At 39.7% G+C, this 17,202-nt stretch overlaps 1 protein-coding gene across 2 annotated transcripts in view; it reads right to left on the bottom strand.

Moving 5' to 3' along the window:
• The window catches only part of eif3s10 (eukaryotic translation initiation factor 3, subunit 10 (theta)), a 54,739-nt gene extending 41,702 nt beyond the window's left edge, over positions 1–13,037 (bottom strand). For both annotated transcript variants that reach the window (XM_034184307.1, XM_034184306.1), the window contains exons 1-13: positions 12,881–13,037; positions 10,025–10,215; positions 9,785–9,921; positions 9,230–9,393; positions 7,749–7,948; positions 6,558–6,766; positions 6,310–6,481; positions 6,062–6,166; positions 5,750–5,848; positions 5,535–5,651; positions 5,083–5,268; positions 1,579–1,926; positions 1,369–1,473 (exon numbers count right to left, since the gene is read on the bottom strand). In XM_034184307.1, coding sequence (XP_034040198.1) covers positions 1,369–1,473; positions 1,579–1,926; positions 5,083–5,268; positions 5,535–5,651; positions 5,750–5,848; positions 6,062–6,166; positions 6,310–6,481; positions 6,558–6,766; positions 7,749–7,948; positions 9,230–9,393; positions 9,785–9,921; positions 10,025–10,215; positions 12,881–12,929 — 2,082 coding nt within the window. In that variant the 5' untranslated portion in view covers positions 12,930–13,037. The remainder of the gene's footprint in view (positions 1–1,368; positions 1,474–1,578; positions 1,927–5,082; positions 5,269–5,534; positions 5,652–5,749; positions 5,849–6,061; positions 6,167–6,309; positions 6,482–6,557; positions 6,767–7,748; positions 7,949–9,229; positions 9,394–9,784; positions 9,922–10,024; positions 10,216–12,880) is intronic.
• Between the last annotated feature and the right edge of the window lie 4,165 nt (positions 13,038–17,202).

Genomic DNA, 17,202 nt, shown 5'->3' on the forward strand with positions numbered 1-17,202 from the left:
TCATGCTGAGAAACGCAGCCAGCGCAAACAAACACAGAGGGATGTCTTTTAAAACACTGCATTTATTCGCATTATTATTATGCTCTTTTTTTAATGTCTTGGTGAATCATTTATGGGATCTACTTTCATCACGAGCAGCATGCTGAAGAGATGCGAATAAATGGAGTGCTGTGACTCTTTCTACTTTTAAAATAAGTTATTTTTCTTGTTGGTGGGACAAAGCGCAGGTGTGCTTTGGTTCAGGCTGAAAACACACCCGGAGCAGACAAACACTAAGGGATCTCTTTAAACCGCTGGTGTTATTCAGCCATGATTTATAATTAAATCAGCCAAATTTAGAATGCATCCAGAAAGTATTCACATCACTTCACTTTTTCCACATTTTATGTTAGTCTTTTTTCCCCTGCAAAATTCCCATAATGAGAATATGACAAAAGGTTTTTTCGTAGTTTGTTTGGAAATTTTCTAAAAAACATGTACAAAGTATTCACACCCTTTGCTCAATACTTTGTTGATGCAGCTTTGGCAGCAATTACAGCCTCAAGTCTTCTTGAATATTAATATAAGCTTGACCCACCTATCTTTGGGCAGTTTTTCTCGAGACAGTCCTGTCTGAAGTCTACAGATAATTACTGTGACTTCACGCTTGGTTTGTGCTCTGAGTGTAAACTGTTGGATCTTATACGTAGACAGGTGTGTGCCTTTCCAATTCATGCCCAATCAACTGAATTTACTCCAAGTGGACTCCAATTAAACTGTAGAAACATCTCAAAGATGATCAGTGGAAACGGGATCCACTTGAGCTCAATTTTGAGCTTCATGGCAAAGGCTGTGAATACTTCTGAACGTGTGGGTTCCTATTTTTTTTTTTTTTTTAATAAATTTGCAAAAATCTCCAAAAAACCTTTTCATATTGTCATTATGGGATATTGTGCGTTGAACAGAGGTCTCAAACTGATTCTAGAAAGGGCAAAGAGGGTGCAGGTTTTCTTTGCAACCACCCACTCCACCAGGTGATTTCACTGAATAACATCACTTTGAGCAGATGGAATCAGTTAATCAATTAAATCACCTGGTGGAGTGGGTGGTTGCAAAGAAAACCTGCACCTTCTCTGCCCTTTCTGGAATCAGTTTGAGAACACTGGTGTAGAATACTGAGGGAAAAAAATATATTTCATCCATTGTGGCATAAGGCTGTAAGACAAACTGTGAAAAAAGTGAAGTGCTGTGAATACTTTCCAGATGCACTGTATCAGTTTTTTTTTTTTTTTTTACTTTACTGCAAGACTGTTCTTTTATTTATTCTTCCATCTTTTGCCATACATCGTTTGAAGTACATGATAACCAGAGTAATCATCACTCATTTACCTTCTTCTCCTGGTTCTTCAGACGCTCCTGCAGCTCTTTCTTCTCTTTTTCCAACTGCTCCACCTGCTTGGCCATGATGAAGTCAGGATCCAGTTCCTCCAGGTCCTGCATAATACACTTTAGTCTTCACTTGGAAATAACAACAGTCCCATTCTGCAGTCTGGAGGCTGGTATAATAATGTTTTTAATTTATTCATTAAGACATTTTACCTCAATATCAATATCCTTGAAGGCCTTTGCTCCAAGTTCAGTCTTCTTAATCTGCTCCAGACGTTCGCGCACTGTTTTCTTCTTGATCTGTTCATGCTCCTGCATGATGCGCTCCTTCTCTCTCTCTTTGGCCTCCAGAAGTAGGCGCTCTTCCTCAGCCTTGCGAACCTTCTGCATCTCAGCTTCCCGTTGCTCAAGCTCCTCCTTCTCACGCTGAATGTTAAGGCTCTCCAGGCGTTCCTTACGCTCTTCAATGGTTTGTCTACGAGCCAAGATGCGCTGGTGGTCCTTGCGGGCATTTTTCAAATAGGCAACAATGGCCTGCTGGTTCTGCTCCTCACGCTCTTGCTAAAAACAGACAAAACAAATTAAACTGTGCTTCAGAATGAGAATTATAAGGCCACTTTCATCAACATGTCTGCATCTCCATTATGTGAGCACATCTAGATGCTATGTACAATTATGTCTAGTTTTTGCAATACTGCCTCTGCACAGAGCCACGATGCAGCTGAATTGAAATAATGAAGATCTGTTTGTAGTGTAGATTCAGCAGTGGGCACAGCTAACTGAAAGGTTAACTTTTATAATGCTAAATCGATAAACTCACTCAAAAAAAATTAGCGGAAGTTACAGCTAACCGCTAACTTTTAGTATTGACTCGGCACACTGTCGGCAACTGATAAACCACTTTCGACTTTTAGTGCCGCAGAGGCTTCTGCGCAAATTTAACACGAAGCGATCACAAACTCAAAACACTGAGCCAGCACTTGTGTCTTTAAACACCCTGTCAGCTGCTCCAAAGACATCTCACTTACCTTTCACAGTGGCAGCGTAGATCAAACGCAATGCATTTTCACTCATGGTTTCATTTATAAACAGACTCATTCTGAACAGTTTATCAACACATTAACAGTAACTCTGTCATTTTTACAAAGTGAAAATATCGCACTTTTAAAATAATGCTCCATTTCTGACAAGCGTTAAACCAACACAAGCACCAAAAGGCATTATGGGAAATCAGACTCGTCTGATTACCCTGTTCCCCCCCTTTCTATTTGTAGATCACCCTCTGTGCATGTGCAGGTATTAATGGGATCTTTTCACTTAAAAAAAAGTAAAGGTTTGCATGTACACGTTGTCTTTTAAAGCAGACACATTGTCAATTATAATGCATTGCATTATGGGAGTTCAGGGTTCGTTTTTTTTATTATTATTACTGTAATACATGTTAGTTTAGGAGTATTGTCAGCGTTATAGATTTGTTGTGTTTTTACAGTTCAAGGAATGTAGTTAGTTTGGTGAAGAGTTATGTTGTGACCATGAGTGAAAACGACGTTGCAATTTACCACAAGTGCCACTGTCTGAGCTGCTGTATGTTGAAAGTAAATGATGATTTGCTCGTTGTTTTTTTTTCCCCAGCAGCAGCGGCAGCAGCAGCTGAGTGTCTCAGTGACTCTTTGAGAAACTGTGCACAATGCAACATCTATGTTGCACCATCAATCACAGCTTCATGGTGAAGTGAAACAGAGGACTTTCATTGATGAATACAAATCAAATCTGGCCCTGTGTCTCCGATGTACCATGCAGTTAAAATTTCACATCTTTTTATTTTAACCCTTTTTCATGCCACTCCACCATGAAGCAGTCTAACTGGTGATACAACAGCCAAAAAAATGTAAAATATACAAGCCACAGTTTCTCCAATCAATCACAGAAGCCTGGAACGCCTTCAGACTCTTAGTGGCAGATGTCATTTGTTGCACGGTCACTCAGGTGTACAGAACTGCATATTGCAGACAGATTCCCAATACTGTTTGCATTTCTTAATGAATGAGGCAAGATATACTTAGTAACTTGCAATTGTTCATGTATCCATCCACTGGCTTACAAAAAATGGCTCTAAAAGGCATGATTTGTATTAACAATAATTGTGATATTTAGTTTGCCCAATTACATATGGCCTTTGAAAACAGAGGCCATATGTATTCATAAATGGTTAATGTGATAGTTCTGTCCTTAAATTAAGCCTACAAATTTACACTCCAAGCATATTTGGACTGTTTCATTTCAACTCCATTGTGGTGATGTACAGAAGCAAAATTAAAAACTGTTCAACTACTAATGAACTTAACTGTACACACAGTTCTGTGTTCAATCAAGCTGTATGCTCACATTCCTTAAAAGCATGGAGTTGATTTCTTGCTCCCTTAGCGCAGACACATCTGAATTATAAATTGTAAATCAACTCTCCAGTGAATCCAGAATTACAGTCTGTATCCACACGACCTGACATTAACCCTCTGGAGTCAACTTGAAGGCGGAGACGCGTCAAAGTCACACGACCAAATTAAGCGGATGTACCATAAACTCCACCACATTCTGAGTCTCCATTTGAATGTGTACTGAAAGTGTGGACTTCAAACTATATACAAGTTTTTAAATTGTGTTGAAAGGGGTAGTAAATCTTGAATAATGATTAATAATTTACGCCATGCTTTTCCCTGAATATTACTGTCATGCGCGTTTCGTGCAGAATTGTGCTTCAAAACAAACTTTTTCCTTCCTTGAACCAGAGCAGTTGTAAGGAAAAAAAAAAAAGACTTCCCTTTAACATTCGTGGAAAAATACAATACAATAAACCAATCAAAAATGATCACCAATCCATGTATTTGGTTTCTGAGGAGACTGAGCACAGCGTAGAGTAGTCTCATTTCAGCTGCAGCACAGGCAGAATGAAATGCGAACAGAGAGAGACGTGCCAAGAGAGAGGGAACAAGACATTGAGATGGAAGATCTGCACAAGTTTTTTGGTCTTCTGACATACATGTCATTGGTGTCATTCTCAAGAGCAGGAGATAGTCATTTTCCTGTGCTTATTGGCACAGATGCTGGCCAAAAAGCCACCAAAGGCAGGCGGAGGTGCCAACATTGCCTCCAGGTGGACAACAGAAGGAATGACAAAGTTGCAGGCCTGTGACATGCCCTTCTGTCTTGTGTTGGACAGGAATTGTTTTTCAGAGTGGCACAAATAATTTGTGTGGCATCTTATTTTGTAAATAGTTGTACAAAAAAAGTCTCAAGCATTTCCTACATTTTAATGTAAGTAGCTGTATATAACTGTTGTTTGCTACATTTGTACATGTTTTGAAATTTACAATTTATATTTGCATTCCAAGTTATGAAAATGGATTGTTAAACATGTTTGTGATTAAAAAATAAATAAAAATAAATAAATAACTTTTTTTCAACATGGATTTTATGCTTTTGTGTGAATTTAAGTCCATTGTGTTTAATACAGTATGTCAGAATGAAAGAAAAACTGTGAAGTCACAGGTGAGGTTGTGCTGAAATAAATGACACTAAACAAGGTAAACAGTAAATTATGAAGGTAAAACCAAAATTTGTCAAAAACGGCCAATTATACCCCTGGACCCCAGAGGGTCAAGCACTGCTGCTGAAGCTGGTCACTGCATGGCCAAGGACTCAATAAGAGGCTGAACTCACCAGGGTGGAGGAAGGCTTGATGACCTGAATGGCTTTTGCCAAAGAAGCAGACATGGCAGTAAGCTGGTTCCTTATCTGCTCTGATGGCATGTTCTGCAGGAATGGCCCAACTGGGGAGTCCTCTTTAGTCGAATAGTTCAGATCAGACCCAAAGCTCAGTGTTCGAGAGGTATGGTCTAAGCGTACCTACAGGGACAAAAGGACAACATTGTACATATACTAAAAATATTGAATTCCAAGGATGCAATGACACATTGCAAATCAGTTAAAATCTATATAAATTGACTAAGAAATGAAAACTGATTTCCAATGGTCTTTCACTCACACTTTTTTTTAGATTATGGCAATGGCAGCTGCCTTCGTGTCCAATTTTATCCTCCTGACTGAATGTTCCTTGTAATATTAGTACATATGTGTTTATTCAGAAATGTATGTCCTCTCTTAGCCCTTACCTGCAAATCACAGTGGCGGGCAGCATCTACAATGGCACGTTCTAGATGAAAGGCATCCACAAAAGGAACCAGGGATGCCAGGCGGCTGAATTCAATGCTTTGGTAAATCTGTGCAACCTAATATTCCAGCCACAGAAAAGTGAGTGATGACTAATGTCACAGTAAAGCCCGAAAGTGAATTTAAAGGGAGAAACTGCAAGATTTGAGACAATTACCTGCTGCAAAAGCCGTAGGATAGTGTTACTCTGCAGCTGAGGGACATACTGCTGCAGATCAGACTCCTTTTCAGCCTGATCTCTTACCCAGTTCAGCACCTAGGAGCAGAGTGTAATAATAAGCTTGGATATGAAATGGTCATTTAGCATAAATAGTACAAGAACAAAAACATACCAAATACCAACATATCCCACTGTGGTGCTGGAAGACTAGCACAAAATAATGCAACCCTGAAAATGATGCTGCCTATGTGGTTTGGGTTTTATTTTTTTTTTATTAATAAACTTATAAATTGCTGATGCATCATTTACCTTGGTGACTCTTCCACTCAGCTTCAAAGGATGGAAGTCCACCTCTAGCCAGTTGTACAGCTCTTTCACTTCAGGTACAACATACTGCAGCAAATTAAACCTCACCTAGAAAGGAATAAAACAATGTTCATTTTAAACTAAAATTTTACTAACTAAATCTTGCTATATGTTTGAGTGCATATCAAAATGGTAAATTAATACTCCAATATACAGTCTATAAAAATGTATTTCTAATACTCATAATATACCATGTCATTGATGAGACTCTGACGAGTTGGTGGTGACTGCAGACCAAGCAGTGTGGCCAGCCTGCGGTGTTTCTCCACAATGATGCCATCCATGTCCAGCAGTCGAGCTATATCGGTGCGTTCGGGGGTGATAGAAATTGACAGTGTGGCCAAGAGGACCCTGGTGGACATCCTGGATATTGAAAAAGATTAGAATGAATGATGTGGTTTGTACCACACTGAAGTATCAAATCCAGTTGATGAGCTACCTCTGCATCTCCTCTTGGGTTAGATTTTTACGCATCTCCCTAGAGAGATGATAGAGCCGGTGGAGGGTACAGGCGTGGAACAGGGCATTTCCAGATTTCCAGAACACAGTAGACACCTTGTTGTAGTAATTCGCCATCAACTGAGGTTTGGGAGGCTTCTTGGAAAGAGCAAACAACCCATGGATGTCCTCAACCGCCTTGAATGCTTCCTGGACAAAGAAAATAATTCTTGATCCGTTTCAGCTGACAATAATCATTTATTATTATTATTATTTATAATCATCTTTCTTTTAGCTGCTCCACTTTTTGCTCAGGGTTGCCACAACTGATCCGGTGTCGCAAACCAAACAGTCCCCCCTAAAAATCTGTCCATCCTGCCTTCACTGCGCATGCGTCATTACTGAGTGTCACCAGCAATTCACTGATTATTGTCTCGTTTCTGCTTAAAACTGAACTCAGCAACAGATATCTGAAGCTTTTGTACAACATGAATCCAGCATTATTTTATGATAAAAGACGGTGGACCGATCGGAGCACATAGCAACTGCTGTTGTGCCTACTTCATTTCAGAGAGTCCGTAAAGACTGGCCTATTACTGCCTTGTTTCTGCTTAAAACAGCCTCATTTCTGCTTAAAACTGACTTTAGAATGATTTAAGAGGTCTTTCCTTGTCATCTGATGGTTAATAATCCCATTAATCCATTTGATCACTTTGAATGGAGAGAGTCAGACTCAGACAGGCTGCTGTGGTCTCAAATGACACATGCACAGTGAAGGAAGGGCGGACCAATTTTTAGGGGTGGACCAATCGGTCGGTGACGCTGGTATGGATCGGTTTGTTGATTTGGTAGAAGATTTACAGGACATGCACTTCCTGGCATAACTCCAGATGTACAAAGAGAATGTGACACAGGTGGCCCTGAACTGAGAATTTCAGATTGGCAGGAAAGCACACTAACTACCTGCACCACCACACTGTCCCAACTGTAACAATACTCTTCGACAAGATAAACAGTAATGGTGATTTGGTAATGACACCCCTTTCAAATCAGTCCACATTAACAGCTGAAATAAAATTAAATTTAAACACCACAATACAGATTGAAAAAAGTTTGGCAGTAATGTCTGGTTTGAAATGAACAAAAACACAATGACATGCTACTTTATAATGACAGTATTCAGTGGACGGACCTGCCAGAGCTCCATACTTATTGCACTGTCTAGCTGCACCAGTCTTGTTTCCAGGTGCATAGACTGGCTTTCAGGGTTGTTCAGGTTGATGGCAGTGCTCTGGTTGTGGTGACGTTGAATCTGGCCAAGATGCATCCGCAGGTTGTCACACAGCTTGCGAAACTCGGCTTTACGAGTGTACTGAAGGCAGAACTTGAATGCTGCAGAAACAATGGACCAGGATAGTTGTGACACCAAATTTTTTACTATTCATCGAGAGCAGAATGCACACAGCTGAAACTGAAACTAGTGGATATCAGAATAACAGAATAAGAATATTTATGTGCTTTGTTTGAACATTTATGAAGGCACACACTTTAGTTCTTGATCCATGTCACTTCAGACACTTACAGAAAACTGTTTCAAACTCAAACCATAGAACGGGTTTCAGATTCACTCAAATCAAGGTTGATGAAATAAAGTATGCGGGTGTTTGATTCCTCCCTCAGATTTATCTGATGTGCCCTTTCTGAGTAGACTAAAGGCCCTGTCACACCTTGTTGCTTTAGCCTGCGTATCCTGACGTATAAAAAATACACCAAATACACTGGTGTACGTCTACTAAGTTATGGGTAAGTTTTATATAAGTTAAGAGCACGCTGAAGTACGCTGGTACACATCATAGTACAGTGAGTTGTCTAAAAATGTTGGGCATACACAATATTTTAGACGCATGACAGCTTATGGCTCATACGCTCTGCATACATGGACCATACATTGTAGGTAAGTTATGCGATTGCTGACACATTACTTTTAAGTTACTGAAAGTCAAAATACGTCCGCTGATGTCGTCCAGTGATTGGCTCAACAACTGAAAGCTGCAGCCATTCACACACCGGGTGACTATAAAGTCTTAATCCTACCTGTTACGTTGTTTCAGTTGGACTCATCATCACAGCTTGACGAAAATTTATCCATATAAAGTGTCCTGATTTTGGAAAATGACGTCTGAAAATACTTTAGTTCCTTGTCATGGCTGACCCCAGGTGGACTCCAATTAAGCCGTACAAAACATCTCAAGGATGATCCGTGGAAACAGGATTCACCCGAGCTTAATTTTGAGCTTCATGGCAAATGCTGTGAATACTTATGCACGTGTGATTTTTTTAATTTTGAGATATACATATAAATTTGTAAAAACACCTTTCTTCACATTCTCATTATGGGGTATTGTGTGTAGAGTTTTGACAAAAAAATGACTTTCATCCATTTTGGAATAAGGCTGTAACATAAATAAAATGGGGAAAAAGTGCAGCGCTGTGAATACTTTCTGGATACGCTGTACCTTACCTAGGAAAAGTTAACTATAGAACTGATATCATTGAACAGAAGGCCTTTGTGGTTTTGAAACTAGCATTTTCAACCTGTATTGTACAATGAAACCGGTGTAGACTCATGCCTATTTCAGAAAGAACAGGAAAGCTATACTACTGTGACATTACCTTGTTGAGCAATGTCATGGTAGAGACGCTCTACTTTGGAGTTGTTTCGCAAGAGATCCAGGCATTGGCGGTAGGACTCCCACAGGAACTTGACCCAGGGAGTGAGCAGTAAGCGATCTGTACGATCCTGAGTATCTTCTCCACTCACTGCACTCAGAAGCACACTGAAGACAACAATGCACTGAGAATGACTCTTTACACACATACAAACTTTGAAAATGGTCAGCCATCTCAGGACCATCTTCAACCTGATTTATGCTTCTTCGTCTCAGTATGGTAAATGAATTCATATGGATTGCATTCATATACCCCTTATTGATCTGATGGAGATGCTCTACGCAGTCCCTTGTTGTGGCAAGACAGCACTTTACTGTGAAAGCCAGCGTCAACTAAAATCCATGAACACTTCTCTGACCTAGCACCCTCCCATCAACAAGCATATAGGCAAGCTAATAATCATTCAGCAAAATATCCATTTGAAATCTATATTTAAAACCCAAATACTGCAACAGATACCTTTTGACAAATTTGCAATTTGCTTACTAAGAATCTCACCTTTCAGGAGTCTGAATGTTGTCCAGATCCTCAATATCCAGGACCATCTGCTGAGACTCCTCCTTTGCCGTCTCAGTCTTCTCCTCAGCAAGCTTCAGGTAAGCTCTAACCACATCCTCCAGAGATTTAATGTTCACCTTAAAGCAAAAGCAAATGTTATGTTCCAAATCAAGTGAATGAGGATGTTAAGAACCATACACTGTGCTCCAACTTGCCATTTTTCTTCACACACACACCGACCTGCTGGCATATGTTCTTATACTGGTAGAGACCTTCCTTGGCCAAATGGCTCTTGCGGAGATCCACACAGAGCTCCAGGTATTTGAGCATGATGGGCTCGTGAATCTTCTGCCATGTTCGATGTTTCTTGCTCTTGATGACATCGTACAAAACGTCCAAAGCAGGTTGCTTTTTGCCAACTTCCAAGAACTCTAGATAGCCAAAAACAGACCAAAAACAAGTCAAAGGGAATTAAAAACAAGGCATCCAGATAGGAAGGGGGAGGAACCAGAATGCAGATCCCCCCCCAATCCCCCAGTCAAGACAAATTTCTGGTCACATTGTTTACAATGCTTGACACCCACTTTTTTTATACATGTGTCTATGACAAAGCCATACAGGTTTATCCAATTTTGCAAGTATATGACCCACAAGGCCTGAAGAGGAATCAACGTATGTGTTAGGGGCTGTTTCCATGGAGCTTCTGCATCAGCATCAGCATACGCATCAGCATGTGAATCACAACTATGTTGCGACAACTGTTTTCACCAAGCTTTTGTGTCAACTTTGAAGTTGGCATTGGATGAAACTGGCATGCCCATACGGACACGCGCATCTTCTGTGCTGTGATACCATCCAGGTCACATGAACCTGCTGTATGCCACTTCAGAAGTGGTATCACTATCTTATGATCATAAACTGGGTTGTTTTCTGGCTCAAAATATGGCTAAGGTGGTTTTCCACCACAGGACTGGGGGTCATCTTGTTTATAGCATAAGTACATTCAGTCTTAGCTTTGCAGATTACATAAGAAAGAACAACTGAGAAGTCATCATGACATCTCAATTGTGTTCTTCTTAAATAGTGAGGTGGCTTAGTGAAATTATATTTACATAAAATTACAAAAATGTGATTCCTCCCCCCCCCTCAAGGAACCCCTAGGCTCACTCTTGAAAAATCTGTGTGTGTGTGTGTGTATATATATATATATATATATATATATATATATATATATATCATGAGTGTGATGTCACAGTGATGTCTTTTTCTCATTTATACTTCAAATGTATGCTAGAATACAGAATATGTCAAAGTAAGGTTCCTTACATCACCTACATGCGTTTTCCTGACTAAAAAGATATGTACACAGCAGATTTAATTAAAACCAATTAAATTAAAAATAGATATTTTTAATTTAATTGTTGTTTAATTAATTGTTGATTACCTCCTAATCAACAATAATAATAATATTAAAGCAAACACAACTTTGGTATTGGAACAGTATCAGTATCGGCAGATATCCAAATTCAGGTATCGGGAGCAGAAGGGAAAAAATGTGGATCAGCGCATCCCTTCTTTACTGATCATTTGCATGTGCATACATGCAGTACACCAGAGGGCTCAAACTGATTCCAGAAAGAACGAAAAGGGTGCAGGTTTTCTTTGCATTCACCCACTCCACCAGGTGATTTCACTGATAAATTGATTTCATCTGCTCAAAGTAATGATAGAGTGGGACACTATGGTTTACATTGAGCACCACATTTTTGGCATGCTCTCTACAGCCGTACCGAGTGATTAAGACACTGGTCAATGGGGGGAAATTAAATAAGTTGAAGTGATTTTTGTTTATTTTTACAAAAATAATACTTAGGTGCTGTATGTCACAAATTTGGTAGGGTTTGGTGTCCCCCTTTTCAAGGTTCAAGGTTCAAAGGTTTATTGTCATATGTACAGTAAGAAACGTTCAGATAAATACTCAAAAAAGAAAAATTCCAAGATAATTGTGTCCTCTATGTTATTAGTTATTTAATTTAAAAAATATACAGAGACAATCATTTTTTCCCCTGCACACACGGCTGTTCTGTTTTTACTGACAAATAACATTGGCTTGTGTAATGGTGACCCATGCCAATTCTGATAATGGTTTAACTGATCAGCAATTTGTTTCTCCCCAGAAATTTAGAACATGATGGGTGCTAGAGGTCAGGTGCAGCATGCCAAATGAAATGACAAGCTGCAAAGCTTTGGCCAAAGGAGATAAACATGTTGAAATGTCATTTGAATGGCCTACCAATAAACTACACATTCACACAGTGCATCACACTTGACAAACATGGCGGTATCTGCCCCAGGGTCTATAGAAAAAGAATCATACGTAGATTTGCTTTAGTGTACATTGTCTTTTTTAAATGTAAAACTACGTAATCTTTTCATGGCATAATGTGCTACACCACCTTTCTTATAGATGCTGAAATGCTCTATGTAGTGAATCAATTTTTAATTCAAAAATTGTGAAATATTGAAAAATTCACACCCCTAAGTGCTGCTAATGACCACCTTAAAATTGTGCTAAACATTACAACAGGACATAGTACTGATATCATACAAAGCATGAAAGAAGCTCCAGAAAAACGGACACCTGAAAAGTGGTTCTAATATTTTCCATATGGTCCCTTGTCCCACACTGGGTGTTAAAACTATATCATTATAAGAGGGGAATAACTTTGATGCGGCAAATAAAAAAATAAAATAAAATCATGCTTTCGATGACAAAACGCACTTAGGAAGTATGTTTTGTGTGACATCTTAACATACGAGTGAGTTTTCGAGACTTCTGTGAACTGCTGGGGAATATCGTCAATGCGCCATCTATGCAGCACATCAAAGTGAACGAAACGGTCAGGATGGATATCAACCCTGTGGTATTCTAAAGTCTTGTGATGGGCACACGTATCTTGAAATCTTAAGCGCGATGTTCCTCGTCATGCGAGCTAACTTTAGCCGTTACCCAGGCCAAATTCACCTAGAGGTTAGCTTATTCGTAGCATGTTGGTGTGACATCTGTGAAAGATTGAGCGCTTTGTTTCTACTCACCGTTCGCTCTTTTCAGAGCATTTTCTGGCCGCTGAAAATACGCCGGCATTTCGGTGACGTTCCACTCACGTCGAGATTGGCTGAGTTGGACGAATTTTGATAGTAATTCACAGGTCCATCCAAACCACGCATTCACTCACCGGAAGCTCGGGGTTAGCCTAGCCTAGCTTAGCCGACAAAGTGACCACGTGAGCCTGTGTTGCCAGACCTCACGAGAGAAACAGGCAATCTGTGAAAAGAAAATCGTAAGCAAAGAGCTCCAGTATGCTTTCTCAAAAACAGCCTCCTAAAAACTTTTACATTTTAAAGTATTGAGAATGTTATCAGTCGTAAATACAACTTATTTTTAATAGTGTTATTCATCAATAACACTATTAAAAAATAAGCTATTTATTCATCAATAACAAAAGTTTTCAGCGCCGCAGTGGCTGCTGGGTAAGTTCAAAGGTCAATGCCAGGATCATGGCGGCGAAGTACGATCAAGTCTGTCTTAATCATATCTTCAGACTCGTCAACGGATTTTAATAAATGTAGGCTTGTTTTAAAGCCCTTTGAAAGCTCTTTCCAATGAACCTATGCATGTATGTTTGTTTATGTAAACGTTTATGTAAAATGCAGAAATTTTGGGAAATTATGACAAACTGTGCTGCTTTTTTTCGTTCTATTGTCGCTATTTGTTAACATATTTTAATAAAAGTAGGCTTATTTTTAAGCCCTTTAATTGCTCTTTCTAATGAAGCCATACATGCCTGGGTAGAAAAAAATGTTTTATGTAAACTGTGGAAATTTTGGGAAAAATATACCATTCTGTTCATTTACTATTTTTTTTTCCTGTCATCATAATTCTCGATGGATTTTTATAAATGAAGCCTTGTAAGTTGTATTCAAGCTGATTAAAAACTCTAATGAACCCATACATGCCTGGATAAAAAAAATCCATATGTATTAAAATATAAATCTGAAGTATGCCTTGCCATTGTGGTCATTTACCTTGCTGCGTTTTTACTGTAATATTATTGCGTCTTTTAATGACAACAACATATATATGATTTTTGCTAACATTTTATTACAAGTAGATATAAAGCCATTCAGAATTTATGACTTTTGACCCTCAGTCAGGTATATATATATATATATATATACACTCAACAAAAATATAAACGCAACACTTTTGGTTTTGCTCCCATTTTGTATGAGATGAACTCAAAGATCTAAAACTTTTTCCACATATACAATATCACCATTTCTCTCAAATATTGTTCACAAACCAGTCTAAATCTGTGATAGTGAGCACTTCTCCTTTGCTGAGATAATCCATCCCACCTCACAGGTGTGCCATATCAAGATGCTGATTAGACACCATGATTAGTGCACAGGTGTGCCTTAGACTGCCCACAATAAAAGGCCACTCTGAAAGGTGCAGTTTTGTTTTACTGGGGGGGGGGAAACCAGTCAGTATCTGGTGTGACCACCATTTGCCTCATGCAGTGCAACACATCTCCTTCGCATCATCCGTGAAGAGAACACCTCTCCAACGTGCCAAACGGCAGCGAATGTGAGCATTTGCCCACTCAAATCGGTTACAACGACGAACTGGAGTCAGGTCGAGACCCAGATGAGGACGACGAGCATGCAGATGAGCTTCCCTGAGACAGTTTCTGACAGTTTGTGCAGAAATTCTTTGGTTATGCAAACCGATTGTTCCAGCAGCTGTCCGAGTGGCTGGTCTCAGACGATCTTGGAGGTGAACATGCTGGATGTGGAGGTCCTGGGCTGGTGTGGTTACACATGGTCTGCGGTTGTGAGGCTGGTTGGATGTACTGCCAAATTCTCTGAAACGCCTTTGGAGACGGCTTATGGTAGAGAAATGAACATTCAATACACGAGCAACAGCTCTGGTTGACATTCCTGCTGTCAGCATGCCAATTGCACGCTCCCTCAAATCTTGCGACATCTGTGGCATTGTGCTGCGTGATAAAACTGCACCTTTCAGAGTGGCCTTTTATTGTGGGCAGTCTAAGGCACACCTGTGCACTAATCATGGTGTCTAATCAGCATCTTGATATGGCACACCTGTGAGGTGGGATGGATTATCTCAGCAAAGGAGATGTGCTCACTATCACAGATTTAGACTGGTTTGTGAACAATATTTGAGGGAAATGGTGATATTGTGTATGTGGAAAAAGTTTTAGATCTTTGAGTTAATCTCATGCAAAATGGGAACAAAACCAAAAGTGTTGCGTTTATATTTTTGTTGAGTATATATATATATATATATAAAACATTTTTGTTTCCATATTTGTATGCATGTGAACACAGCTTAATGAAAAGAACATATGGCGTTGAGTTATAGTCTCAGTATATCGATATTAAATTGCGATATAACGACTTTAAAAGACATTTGTATTACATAATTACTCTACATTAAGGCTATTGTACATTTCATGTTAGTGCAGTTGATGGTGAACCACTGGCTGACTTTTTTCCTCTCATTTCGCTTCTGTTTAACAGGTGCCATAACTGGCTCAAGTCGCTCTCTCCACCCTTAGTAATGGCCGCTGTACGGCATGCCGCTAATCACGTGACATCCATTACAGGTCTATATTTCCATGTTTTCTGGTAAACCTGGGTCCTGCTTTACAAATTAAGGATGTTAGCCGAAAACAATTCTCATTCTCACGCTACCTTCGACACCGCTTTTTAACCCCTTACCGGCGACACAGCAAATCTGGACTTTTGGGGTTGGTGTAGCTGTCATTTACCTTGCTTTGGGTGGACCTATTTCAAGGATTTTGGTATTGTTCATTCATTAAATATTTGCTCTAATATAAAATGTACTTTAGATTCATATTTGATGTCATCAGAGGTCAAAACACCAAATCTCATGAATTCTGGCAAAAGTACAGTTTACCTCAGTAGAAGTTGACCTCGGCTGCAAATAAATAGTTGTTGAAGCCAAAATTCTTTGTAAAGATGACTGATAATCATTATGTTATCTTGGTTTAATAACTTTGAAAGGATTGCAGAGCATAACGAGCCTTTGAAGGTCAGGTGTCTTGACTCGGTTAGTTATCCTCATTAGTATCACTGTTCTCAGCATCACTTGACAAATCATCTCAGCTTTTAAAGTTTTCTTCATCATCTTCATCAGTGTTGGATTCGAGTTCAGCAAGCTCTTATGACATAATCTCTCCACTCATCCACTGCCTTCTCCGTTGAGAGTTCACCCATGGCCATTCACTGGGTCTGGAATGTCAGGTTGTGCAATATGTACACGTTTCCAAATACACACTTGTGGTTCACTCAGTTTAAATGTTCACGCAGAGAATTGGTGCAAGCAGGGAGAGCACTCAAGTCAAAGCTGACTGAAACGTCAAAATTTCCATCCTGGCCACCACACTTTGATTGTAACAAGAAGTACTGGAGTTCATTGATTGTCTTCATCTTGTTCTTCCCATAAAGAGCACAGGCAACTTCTTCAATGGAAGACAAGAAGTCTTCATTCACTTTCCAGAACTCTCCTAACTCCACAAATACCTTCTGGAAATCCTTGCTTTTTTTCTAAAAGTTTCACTGCCTTCACCTTGCCCTTGCCTTTGAATGCACTCATGCCATCACATCCTGTGAAAGTGTGTAGACCAAGGAGTGCTTTACACAGAGTTGGTTTCAGTGAAGCGGCTGCCTTACTGACGTTAATACAGCGTCTTGTGTTCCCTTTTCCTGTTTTGAACAACAACTCTGGTCCACGCAGTTAATCAGCATAGCAGAGCAGAATGAAGAAAAAGTCTGGACTTCGGACTCTTACAAACATACACCCCTTCTGTTTGGCATGAAAACAGTATAAGATGATCCATGAGACTGTTTCTTTCTGCATGGAGAGAAGGGGAGACAATTTCTTTGCACACAGATGACTCCCCATCAGACAAAAGATGATAAGCACAGCCCTCACAAAGGAGAGTGACTTCATGACCCTCCAGTGTCTTGGAGAAAGCTTGGCTACTCCATGTTAACAGCAATACCTGTATCAGCTGCTGCTTATTTTCATCTTTGGTTAGGAAGTTTTTCCAATCCTTTGGCCGTCTTGTTTTACCACCTCCAACAATGAGCTTATCCCCACAGCCTTTCCTACTCCATTCGACGCCTTTTACTGAACACTCATGGTACATGTTGGTATTAAATAGAACCACAGCCTTCAAAAGTCTTGGGGAGTTCCTTCCAGTAGTGGAAAACAGCATCCCCATCCTTGATGACAAAACATTGCTGCGTATTGTCTGGGAGGACTCCGTCTTCCAAGTGCTTCACAATGTAGTGTACCCCTTTAG

Source organism: Thalassophryne amazonica, chromosome 13 (assembly GCF_902500255.1).
Source record: "Thalassophryne amazonica chromosome 13, fThaAma1.1, whole genome shotgun sequence".
In the NCBI taxonomy this organism is placed as follows: domain Eukaryota; kingdom Metazoa; phylum Chordata; class Actinopteri; order Batrachoidiformes; family Batrachoididae; genus Thalassophryne; species Thalassophryne amazonica.